This window comes from Molothrus ater, chromosome 1, assembly GCF_012460135.2.
Source record: "Molothrus ater isolate BHLD 08-10-18 breed brown headed cowbird chromosome 1, BPBGC_Mater_1.1, whole genome shotgun sequence".
NCBI lineage: Eukaryota > Metazoa > Chordata > Aves > Passeriformes > Icteridae > Molothrus > Molothrus ater.
Genome location: NC_050478.2, coordinates 128,412,836 through 128,425,549, shown reverse-complemented (window position 1 = coordinate 128,425,549; position 12,714 = coordinate 128,412,836). Strand labels below are relative to the sequence as shown.

At 36.0% G+C, this 12,714-nt stretch overlaps 1 protein-coding gene across 26 annotated transcripts in view; it reads left to right on the top strand.

Moving 5' to 3' along the window:
* Window positions 1-12,714, top strand: part of RIMS2 (regulating synaptic membrane exocytosis 2) — a 448,046-nt gene that overhangs the window by 106,255 nt on the left and 329,077 nt on the right. For all 26 annotated transcript variants that reach the window (XM_036406572.2, XM_054515962.1, XM_054515958.1 and 23 more), the window contains one exon: window positions 7,112-7,419. In XM_036406572.2, the coding sequence (XP_036262465.1) occupies window positions 7,112-7,419 (308 nt within the window). The remainder of the gene's footprint in view (window positions 1-7,111; window positions 7,420-12,714) is intronic.

Sequence of the window (12,714 nt, the reverse complement as noted above, 5' to 3'; positions counted from 1 at the left end):
CTGGCCTGTGACAGGGTTATGTCTTCCTAGTATGGGTGTAGTCTCAAAGAGCAAAATCTATTTGGTCTTGAAAAATGAAAGCAGAGAGGGTATGTGATTGGTAACTGTAAAAACATCAGGCAGCAAATGCTGAGGAGAGAAATGCCAATGGTACAAGAATTAATGGCAATAAACTAGTTTGGAACACATGAGCACTGGAAATTGAAAGGCATTCTTTCCATTGTAGCTGTAGGACTTGGAAAAGTGTTTTGACAGATTTTAGGCTCATTATTTATAGTTAATTTTAAGAAAGTTTATTATATTATGAAGTTAAAAAAAAATTCTTTGAAACAGCAGGCAACTGGAAGTAATCCATGAGGTTTCTTCCTATCCAGTACACTTAATGAGCTTAAGTTTACTAAGAAAAGTGTAGGAACTGTGTACTCAGGTCTTTTGCTTTTCTGAGACTGTTACAAATCTGAAAGTTTGGTAAACATGAACCTTGGTCAACTGTATATTCTCAGTATATTAAGTAATTATTCAAATTTCCAAAATTAAATACGTTCTTTGTGAACCATGTTGTAAACTCTGTTCACTTAGAGCAGATTTATTTCATGCCAAACCGAGTGCACTTATTTAATAAACCCTCATGGCCCTCTGGACTACTGGGTAGGTTAATGGATTCCATTTTGGAAGGAGTGCAGCAGCATTTGTTGAGACATAATACTGATCAGTTTGTGCTATGTCCAAAGCACGCCCCATGTCACAACAGCCATTTTGTCACTGGAAGTCTGCGCATCATTCTAGTTCTTAATGAAATCATGAAAGCTCATGAAGGAGCTAAGTATGGTAAATATGGCACTGTGTAGGAATTTTCCACTGTCTTCATTGGCATGGACTGGACAGTTTTGAGTTGTGCCTGTGCCACAATGAAAAAACCCAAATTACTGCCTTTACAGGCCTAGTCCTACTGTGCATGTAGAGGTGTTGAAAAAAGTATGAACAAAATTACTAGCATATGTCTTAAGGATAGTAATAGAGTGATACAAAAGAGATACGCTGTCCATTAGAATAAGGTCACCATTTGTACCAAAGAATGTACCTTTTAAAAATTGTAGTCACATAATTTTCTGCTAGAAACGTAGTGTCATGTAAATATATACTGTATCACATGCATGCACAAGATATGATATGCTTATTTCACTCTGACTTGGTTATTTACAGCCATTATAACTTTTCATACATGATGTATCCATTCACTACAAAGTCAAGAACAAATATAATCACTCCCCCAGTACAAAGAATTGTTGTAGTGCAAATACACATATCTCTTAAAATATATGTAAATGTGTTTGTCTCATACCAGTATTATAAACATTCTCACTTTTCTTAGCTGGTATTGGAATTCTTGTGATATTTAATACAAATTTGAGGGATAGATATCCGTTTGTCATTACATATAAAAGACAAATAATTATTCTAGCAGTTTTGATATTCAGTCAAACTGATTATAACATGAAAGTCAGTACCATAGCACAGACTAGTGGCATAGAAAAATATTGAAAAAACAGGTAATCTTTATCAACTTTTATAAAAGTCACAAATTCAGAGATTAACTTTGCTTATGTAATGTACTTCACTGACTAAATGTGTTAATGTAACAGAAGAAAATGTAAAGGGGACTTGTCAGTACAGTCAGAACAGTAAAATGAAATGGAAGATTTTCTGTTTCATTAAAGTTATAACCTAGACTCTGCTGCTTACATTATATGGGCATAAAGATTTATTCCAATAACTCCAAAATAATGATTTTGTGTCTTTAAAATAGATCTTAGCAGCTGCAAAAGATGCATCTGTATTCTGGACCCAAAGCTCTAGAATTATGTCTCTATAGAGAGACCATATAGACATTGCAAAAGGCTCTGTGTTTTCCAAAAATATAAATGTTGGCTATGGATAGCACATACTCTATATAAGTCTTCCACAGTCATAGACACTTTCATTAAAAAGGAATGTCAACCTAGAAATTTTTAAAGGAAACACCTTACAGAAAATAGCACAAATTTTCCCCCAGCAGTAGTGGAAATCAAGTACTCCTGGTTGTAAGAGAGAACAAAGACTTCAAAGAGCAAAAGGGAACTACTGTGTTTTTAATACAAACATGAGACATGTTTTCATAGTGTATAGAACAAAGTAGATAAGATTTTAAGTTTTAGCTAACTTCTAGAAGTTTTCTAGTCTGATTTGAGGAAGATTGAATTCTAAGTAATAAGTAGTGTACTAAAAAGTTTTACTTTTGACAGGGACAATTAATAATGTTATTATATTACTGAAAAATTTTGGGAGAGCTTAATGTATTATGAAAAAAACCCAATAACCAGAAAAGCAGTTCCATCTCATTTTCTGGGGAGTGGATGTTCAAAGGAATCCTCACAGTCCTAAACCCAGGACACTCACTTATTACAGTTCCTTGGAAGCAGTTTTGATTTTCAAAAAGGCAAAATGAGGAAAGATTAGCAGAAATGGGCTAGAGGTAAAGAAGATACCATTGACCCCTACTGATACTGGGTCTGTATTCCCTGAAGATGGACAGATTTGCTACAGTAAATTGTAGTTTTCCTGACTGCACAGAGGAGGGTGACACATGTTACTTCATGGCAGTGCTGGTTTGGCAGTGTCCATTCCACATTGGCATGTGGACTCTTTTGGGTGGTGCCCAGGGACAGGATAAGGAGCCACAGCCACAAAGTAAAGTACAAGAAGTTCCACCTCAGCATGAGGAAGAGCTTATTAACATTGAGGGTGGCAGAGCTGTGGAATGGGCTGCCCAGGAATGTGGCTCCCTTTCTGGAGACATTCCAAACCCACCTGGACACATTCCTGTGTCGCCTGCTCCAGATGACCCTGCCTTGGCAGAGGGGTTGGACTGGATGGTCTCCAGAGGTCCCTTCCAACCCTAATGATTCTGTGCGCCTGTCATCAACATAGTGCCTAATGGAGAGATGTACTACATCCCTAAAGAAACTTCCTTAGTACAGGGTGGCTTCAAACATTGCACTGCTCCGTGATGTAAATGAAGTTTTGTACTGGTGACAAATTAGGAAAACAAAAAGGATTAGCAGTAATGTGTTTGTAATCATGATTAATTACCTTGATGACCCAAGCAGAGTTTTTCTACTCTTCCTTTTGTGTCCTTCTTGTTTTCAGTGCTGTAGTCTTGTTACCTTGTATAATTTTTGAAGAATTGTATCCTACATGAAATATGAGAGCCAAAAAACCAACAAAAACATGAAATTTGCTCAAGACTACTAGCAGCAAGTGCAGCAGTCAATGTAATGCTAATATATATTAGATGCTTCTGCCAAGCAGGTGACTCTAATAGATTTGGTGAAATACTGCAAGCATTGCACTACAATTTTTCACCTCAGCACACCAGTAATTCAAAGTAATGTTCTAAAGGCTGATGACGATTTGGTGTAATTATTTCTTAGGTTGTAGTGTTAAAGCTATCAAACTCAAGCTTCTGCGTAATCAAATATACTGAGCCTTTTAATCTCATCTTCAATAAAATAAGGTTTCCATTTTCTTCTCAGGATTAGGTGTTAGACCATCAATAACTGTACTTACAGGGACAGTGAATGGTATTTTTTAAGATAGCTGTCTTTTCACACGATCCATCTGAAAATACTAAAATGAATGTCATACTATATCCTTGTGTTGTATATTAAAAAAAAGAAATTTTTATTTGACAAAATGGATATAAGGCATAATGTGAAAACGTCAGGTATGTTTAGTGCGTTCTTTTCAGCAATGAGAAGCTGATTTGAACTGAACTTGGGCAATGCCTCTTGCATACACTAGGTGGAGTTTCAGCCTTTCCTATGGAAAAGAACATCCCAATCCAGTGCCACTAGCACCTGAGGTTCTAGTTTTGAACTAAGTACTTAGCGTTGGAGAGGAGATTTTTTCCCATATTTTCCTTTTCAAATTGGCAGTGTTCTCGTGTGGAGGATTGACACCCACAAATTGCAACACTGATTTTTGTGTACAAAATGTGCTTATGACTGTTTTTAGGAGGGTGGTTAGGAGAGTTGCAAATGTGTGTAATAGATAATGTGTCTACTCTGGAGTGCAGATTTCTGATGTAAGGGGTTATTCCTTTTTTATTTCAGTTTTAGAAGGCAAAACTCTATGTTTTCTCCTCCCCGGTTTGCCAAAATGCCTGTATTGAGCATGCAGTCCACTCGTGTGGCCTTTGCCTCTCTGCAGTGCTGCTGTCACAGTCTCAGTAACTGCTCTGGCCTGGCAGGGACAGAGCTGCTCTGCATGTGTGGGAGCTGCTGAGGCACCTGGGGCAGGAGGAGAAATCCTGTCCAGGAACATGCCACTGTGCCCTCTGTGCTCTTCTGACACCATCTTGCAAGTGTGTCTGGATTTAATTGAGAGGTCTGCACCATAAATTACCAGTATTTTTTAAATTGTGAGAGTGCTTCTACATGCTGCGATAAGATGGGGAAGGCAATTTTGTCCAGAGCTATTTGAGGGCTTGTAATTTTTGTGCTCACTGAAAGCACAAACATTTCTGTCTATGTTACAGTTCCCATTCTTCCCACTGTGTGTGAGTATTTGATGCTAAAATTATGTTAGGGTCAACACTATGAAATCTTGCATGCTTTGAAGTTATTTTGGAAATAAGGCTTCATCAGAAGTCTGACTTGTAATTATCATTAAATGCTCCTAGAAAAGCAGAAAAAAAATCTGCAAAATTCATCCATCTCTGCATTTTAAATCCATGTGTTTGATTTTTTTTTCAATCTGAAATGCTCTAAATAAACTTTTCAGGAATCAGGTTACGTCAGGAGTAGTCTTCCTGATTCTACTTTTAGAGGAGGGGATAGGAAATCATGTTAATTCAGAGGGAACTTTTTTTCTGTTGGGTACAGGAGAATAAAACTGGTCATCCTGGAGTCCATTGTTTGGGGACAAAATTATGATTGTCAGCCAAGGAAAAATTGCCCAAATATTTTGACTGTAGTATCTAACTTTTGTGATATTTTAACATCTACTAAAAGAAGTGAAAATAGCAAATGAGAACTTCAGGGGATTTTATCTCATTGTCACTCAAGTTGTTATATATTTGTATACTTACATAATTGTATCACATCTGGTCCTTTCATTGCTCTGACACATACATGGAAAGTTTAGAACTATTTTCTGTGTACAGACCTAGCAGAATTATTAAAGCCTTTTAATAGCTATTTAAAGAGGGCAAAAATACTTCTGTCTTAGGGTCTGAAATTTCACTTTGCTGCTTTCTCATGTACTTCCTAGCTTAATTAGCAAAGGTAATACAGACCTGTTCTTAAATATGTATTTGAATGATGTCCAGGCCCAAAGCATACACATTTTTATCCTTTGAATGTCCTCTAAGGACATCAAATGTACCTCAGAGAGGAAGCTGCTTCTTGGGCAGTCTCTCTTTTACCCCTCAGTGCTTTGGTGGTTTGTTCTGTATTGTTGATATAAGCAGACATGAGTTCTCATAAACGATAACAGCCCTGTAAAAAGATAAGAAGGAAGGGGCATACCACCACCATTAAATGGGCAAGTGATGCCTCCTTTTCCTGCCCCAGCCCGACAGTTTGAGAATGAGGCAGTTGTTGACTTTAGTTTGAGTCTGACCCTTGCACCCAAATAACCTTCTACATGAAGCTCTCATTGAAAGATTTTTTTTGTGAGACTTGACTAGAGAGCCCAAATTATCTATTAGATAACAGCCTGGAGAATGAAAGCAAGATACAGATTGTAACTTCTGAAATCTTTTCTGGAGGACTGAGCTAGATTTATGGTGGAGGTAGCAACTACATCTTCCATGTGATTCCATGGAGCTGGCTGCATGTAAAAGAGTGATGAATGTTGATGTAAGTCTTTGCACGTCCTAAACTCCAAACCATTGGAAAAAACCACCAGCTCGCTGTAGGATTAGAACTGGAGACATTGAAGGCTGAGCATAGACATTCAAGGAATATATAGTAAAACTGGTACAATTTTGTCTGTGAATTCAAACAAAAATATATAAAGGGAAGAGAAAGAAAAAGAAAAGAAAGCTAAGGATTAAGAAAAATGAAGATTAAAGAGCGGAGGAGGAAACTTGCAGTGAATTAATACTGTCTGCAATCCAAATTTTAGGGTAACACAGTAATCAGTTTGAATGTGTTCATGGCTGGTGTGTTGTATTTGATTCACTGCATTCTGATTTATTCTCATATAACATAATAACTGTCTGTTATTATGAAATTAACTTATCACAGATAATTTGTGTTGATTTCCTGAACTGCCAGGACTAGGGTGATCAGATACAAAAGCTTTGCAAAGAAGTACATTTTAGAATATTAAAAAAATCTCATTACTACATGCAGGATCAAACGACTGGGAAGCTCTGTAATGCTGTAATGCTTGTATAATTTAGTAAGCATATAGTGCAAGCTAAATTGTGGGTGACAAGTGGAGAAAAACACCACCTTATCCATTGTGTTATTTTAGTTATAAAACAGCTTTAAGTTAAAATTGCTATGGAATTGAAGTCACATCTTGAAGTCAGCATCTTCAAGTAGGCATTGGCTACAGAACACCATGGAAGAAAATTAGCAGAGCATTTTGGAGAATTATAAAATGACTTGTTTGCAACAGCAGATGACTTTTTCTAAAGTTCCTTCCTTAGTGAGAGAATTAAAATGGATTAAAATGTCAATGATTTTTTAATTCATTTTTTCTGTCATCCTCAAATTATAGTGTTAGTTTTCAAAGCTTGCATTTATTACCATTGGAACCTCAGTATTAGAACCTTTTCATTTCTATTGCTACTATCTGTTGCTTTTCCTTACACTACCAATAATGAAAAAAAAAAGACTGAAAGTATTTTTGTTTGTATTTTTTTTTGAAAACCAGTTACTCCAAGGTTTTACAGACATACTTTATTATATTGTAGCTAAGATATTGTAATTTTAATAGAATTAAAGCTGTAGTCTTCTACCTTTGGAAATGGTAACAGTCAGTTGATGTGTGCTTGCTGGAAATGTTGCATACAGTGTTCATGAGCTAATGGATTTTGCATTTAAATGTGTCTGCACAGGTAATGTGGGTCTGTAACTTGTGCCGAAAACAACAGGAAATCCTCACGAAATCGGGAGCCTGGTTCTATAACAGCGGCTCACACGCGCCGCAGCCGCCGGACCAGGAAGGAGTGAGAGCTCTGAGGAATGAGGAAGCACCTCAAGAGAAAAAAGCAAAACTGCAGGAGCATCCGCAGTACCAGGGACCACCAGGTGACATATCCACACAAGCTTTGGACAAAAACAGATCTCAAGGGCTCACAAGACAAGACTCAGTTAAGAATGGCTCAACAGTAAAGCATCCAGTAACAAGTGACACATCAGACAGGTAAGAAAATATTTAATGATTATCCTGGTAAGATCTGATGAATTTATGCTACAAAACTGATTTTATCTTTTATAATTTTGTCTTGTTTTTATTCTGTAGCCTATAAAATACATACTGGGCATTTTGAAGCAGCACTGAGAAGCCTTTTGTTGGTTTCAGATGGTCATAGCCAGTGTGTGCTCTTCATTCCTTCTCACTCAAAAAATGTGGGACATGATAGTTGCAGTGTGACAGAGTTTGTCCATGTGCTTGCAACTTGGTCAAATTACAGTAATTGTGCTGTGCAGAATGTCACCATATTTCTTTTGTGGTCACTATAGCAAATCCAAAATAGGACTCAAAAAGGCAGATTAATGGAAGACAGCATCTGTTCAGACTACTGAATTAAGACATCTGATTGTACTTGCAGTACATAGTATTGAGGATGGTGAAATCCTTGTGTAATGACCTGAGTCTTTTCATGGTTTCTCAGTTTCTTGCTGTTAGCTACTGTCACTAGTATAAATATTTTTTTTCTTCCCTGATTTAAATTGGCGTTACTTGTGTTGTTTGAAACTGTAACTCTTAGTGCTAATGTAGTAAGAGTTGGTTTAGCCAGAGACTGGAACAAGAACTTCCCTCTCTTTTTCTTAATGTGATTATTCCAAGAGGCACCAGAAAACTCTCAATCTCAGTGGCTGGGTTTTATGGGAACACAAAACTAAAAATGGTTTCATTGAATGGATTTAATTTTTTCATAAACCACGCTGCTATAGAACTTTAAATATGGTGGGAAGGGAAAGATGAGAGCGCGGTTGCTCAGGTGTTTCCATGGAAATGATATCCTCATGCGCGTGTGAGAGACCTCCAACTGCCTTGGAATCTGGCAGCCAGAGCAGTGTAATCTGGCAGCTTTTCTCTGCTGCCCAGAAATGACCTCATTACAACATTTATTCTGTGAGCCTGAAAGAAATTAGACATATATAGTATCTTTTCCATTTAGTATAAGGAAAATAGTTTTCATTTTTCTTTACATCTTGTATTCCCCCATATTTTATTTCTTATTTTTGGTCTTGCATGAGAGCAAATTGAATGTAATGAATTTAACCTTTTTTGTTTAATGTCTTCTGCCTATTGCTGTTTGCTCTGATTTTGGCTGTTGGGTTGAGTACTTAGTTGTCCTGAGTGCTCCTCAGTTAGATGTATAGTGTCGGAAAAACACAACTGGCACCCTAACCTGACATTAGAGAGCAGGAGAGACAGACTGATTCTCTTGTGGCTCATTTTTTCCCACTAATTTTGCCAGGAAATTGGTATCATAGATAACAAGATAATAAAAAAAAATTCCAAACCCTTGTTAGCAGCAGAAATTTAACTCTGAAAGTGTTTTGTATTATATGCATGCAGAAATATGGAGGTAGAGAGTGATATATGAATAAATGTATAATTGAGATGTGCAATATGTATTTACCCTAAATAGAGTTAAATGATAAACATGGACAGTATAAAGTAATACTTTCCAACAGGATGAATGTAGGGTTTGTGTCTGAAATCAGAACTGTTTTGCTGATTGTGATTACTTCTACTTGATATATTATTTAAGTTCAGATAGTCTTTTCAGTCATTAGCCTCTTCATATTTTATTTGGATAATAATACTGATGTTCCCTAATTAACATATACAAATATGCTTAGAATATGATACATATTATATGCTACTGAAGGATAGAGGGTCTTCTGAATAATTTTATTCCCTAATGTTCCTCACATATATTTTTTTTCTGGTTCTAATGGAAGGTCTAAAAGATTCCTCTGTGATGCCCATTCAAATGGGCTTTTAGATGAGAATATCAACAGTTCTGAGAAAGACTATCCCAGAGTTCAACTAGGTATCTGCAGAAATTTAGCCACCAACTAGTATGTTAGACTATTTATCTACATGAAGGAATTCTTTAAGAAAAACTTGGCCATTCAAAATGTCCAAAATAATAAAGAAATAAACAAAAAAGTCTCAAGTATTTAGAAGTGGTTGTTGCTTGCCTTGCATAATCACAATAATGGATGTATGTAAATAGAAACAAAAGTAGAAAGTGAGAACTGTATTTTCTGTCTTATTTTTCATCAGAAGGACATTAGTTTTGACACAAAAAATAATTTCAAAATGTTAAAACCAATAACCACTTGTGAAAAGAAAGGTATTGCTAAGACTTTATACATTTGGGTTATGATTTGACTAGAAAAGTAAAATATATTCTTTTTGTCAAATTTTTTTACCTCTTTTTGTAGCTTCCATGGGTGTTGCAGCAATCATTGCTTAGAAGTTCTTTAATCAAGTATCATATATCTTATCTTGGTCATCTGGAAACATGTTGGTCACAGAGTAAAGGGCAACATTCACTCCTTTAATCTCAAGGTCATCAATGTCCTTTCTGTCTCACTCCTTACCGTGTCTTTTCTTGTTGTGCTTTTTTGTTTTTCCATACTTGAATAGTACTCACCATATTTTTTTTCCTGTTCTCTTTACTAGTATTATTCTTCATTAAAATTTTATTGTTTCAACCATTAGACTACTATTCTGTTTCCTTGATGTAAGCAACAGTCCCATTTGCAATTGATAGATCCCAGCCTGTTTAGACAGATAGATAGGTACTTGTTTATAGATCTTCTCTGACTGATCTATTTTGTTTTGCCTGAAGAAGACTAGAATGAATGATTTTGGATTACACATCCTCCAAAACATGTTTCTTATATTGGATGCCATAACAGAAAAAAGCAAAATCTAAAAAAAATATGCTCAGAAGTAAGTCGTACTTAACAAGAGCAGAACAGTTTTTCATTACATTTTTTTTTAGTTCATATAATAGAATCATAGCGTGACTTAGACTGCAACTTTAAAATCATCTAGACCCCCCCTACCTGCCACTGCTCAAAGCCCATCCAGCCTGGCCTTGAACATTTCCAGAGATGGGGCCATCCACAGCTTTTCTGGATAACCAGTTCTGTGTGGCACTACCCTCACAGTAAAGATTTTCTTCCTTATATCTAGCCTAAATCTACCCTCTTTCAGTTTAAATTCTTTACCACAGTATTTACAATCTGGCCCGTGGTGCTTTTACTGCTTTTTATGTAGTAAACCTGTGGGTAGGGCAGGGCCAGTAGGCACATGTGTATGATTCACTAAATGGTCATGGTGTATTTGACATTATTTGAGGTGAGACCAATGGAATTTGTCCCACATGGAGCTTTTGTGCTAAGCACAGTTGAACTGTGATCATATGTAGTGGTTTTCACAGACTTAACCTTATGTGCAGGTTGTATGAATGCTGATACAGTGTAACACCAGATTCCCTGAAAACTGCAAAATGACGTGAATCCAAGAAATGTGAAATATTATTTTAAGCAATCCATAGATTCAGAAGGTCTATTCTGAGGTCTGCTGAGCACAGATGGTAGATTTGTAGCCGCAGTTCTTTGATTTGCAGATTCACGTTAATTCTGAGATTAGGCAAAGGGGTCTGATTTTATTTTATTTTCATTAAGATCTTTCATGTAGTCTATTGTTTCCAAGATCTACACTACTCATCATACAATATGTGTTTTATTTCTTGAAGAAAAATAATTTGAACAGACATAATCTCTTTTTTTTTCAGTCATTCTGCAGGAGGCAATCAGCTTGTGAAATGGTTGTTTTCTTCATTCCAAGCCCGTCTTTATAATGTCCTATTAAAATGTGTACAACACCCTAAAATTAAAATCTGGGAAACAAGGAACCTATGAAGCTTTTTATTTGTCATTCTCTTTGCCTGAATTGTTAGATCTTTATGCGGTGTTGCCATACTTAGCTTTTAAAATAATTATTTTTTTTCTCTCAGTAGGATCCATTGAAAAGCCATTTCAGTAATTTTCCACATATGAACTCAGTGTTTTAAACTGTAAATATTTTGTGGCATTCCAGAAGTATTGCTTCACAAACCTTTATTCTGTACATATACATAGCTCTCTAAAAGTAGTAAACGACTCATGCATCTTCCCAAAGCAAGGTTACAATGACACAGCTATTAATATATATCTGAAGCAGTTCAGGTAGATGTGGATTTTTGAGGGTTTTAAAAAATTATTATTATTTTCCCTAATCTGTATTTTAGGAATCCAAAATGTTCTTCAAAATTTTAAAATGATGACTTTAATTTTACAATATATATTTTTCAGGCATTATATTAATGGAAGAAAAACTTCCTCAAGGATATTTTTCATGAAATTCAATGAAAAAAAGAAAGTGAAAATATTGTGAAATGTTCATTTTAATGTGTTATAAGTCAATTTATTCCTGCTACATCTATCAGAGGTTGAGCCTTGTCACAAAGAGAGAATTGGTTCTTGGTATAGGAAAAGATCATGATCTGTAATCTCATGATTTGAAGGAAGACTAATAAATAAAGCTGCCTGAACCCTTTTCAGATTAACTGTAAGGATATGAGATTAAATCATAAAAACCAGAACAAAAACAACAAATTGAGAGAGTAAGCAGCTGCAGAGTTGCACAACAGCAGTATTTATTTTCCAGGCCAGCAGACACAGTAAAGATATATCCTACTTCCCTCTCCCTTGTTTTCTCCTTTCAGTGATACATATGTATTTGAGGGTTTATTATATTCTATCAACCCTGTTACTTCAGAAAAGAAAGGGGGTTTTTATGGTGGTTTCCACATACTATATAGGAGGCTTGGAGGATGTATTTTATTCTGAGTGAGAAATGCAAACAAGAGGCTACTAGGATCTGAAGGATTTGTGCATGTGTTCTTTATGAAATGTATACATGTGCTTCCCACATATAAAGGCTTTATTCTGTTGTGTCACCAAATAGCAGTAGCATTGAAAGTGGTTTCCTGTGTCCCTTCGCTTCCATTCTTGGGAGGAATGCCAGTATGAGCTGGCAGCATAGGATCTGTCTTTTGGGACTGCAGTTGGGGATGTCAGGGTGTGAATAGAGAGGAAAAGAGACCAAAACAAGAGAGAAAAAGAAGGAGAGAGGAAAAAAGCAGGCATAAGTGAGACAAGAAACATGAAAGAGCAGCATGAATTTGAAAATGAAAGTGTGTGTCCATCTGTTTCATGTTTATATCTTTTAAAAATGATTCTTCTTTAATTGCTGGATCATGAACAACTGACACTGAGAATAGCACTGATGGTAGTTTATTGCAACTTAAAATATGACAGTGTAACATTAAAGTCAGTCAATTATACTTATTTTTGAAAAGCTGAAAACTGCCCATTTCTTGAGATTATCACTATTTTTCTGCGGCAAGACTTATGACAT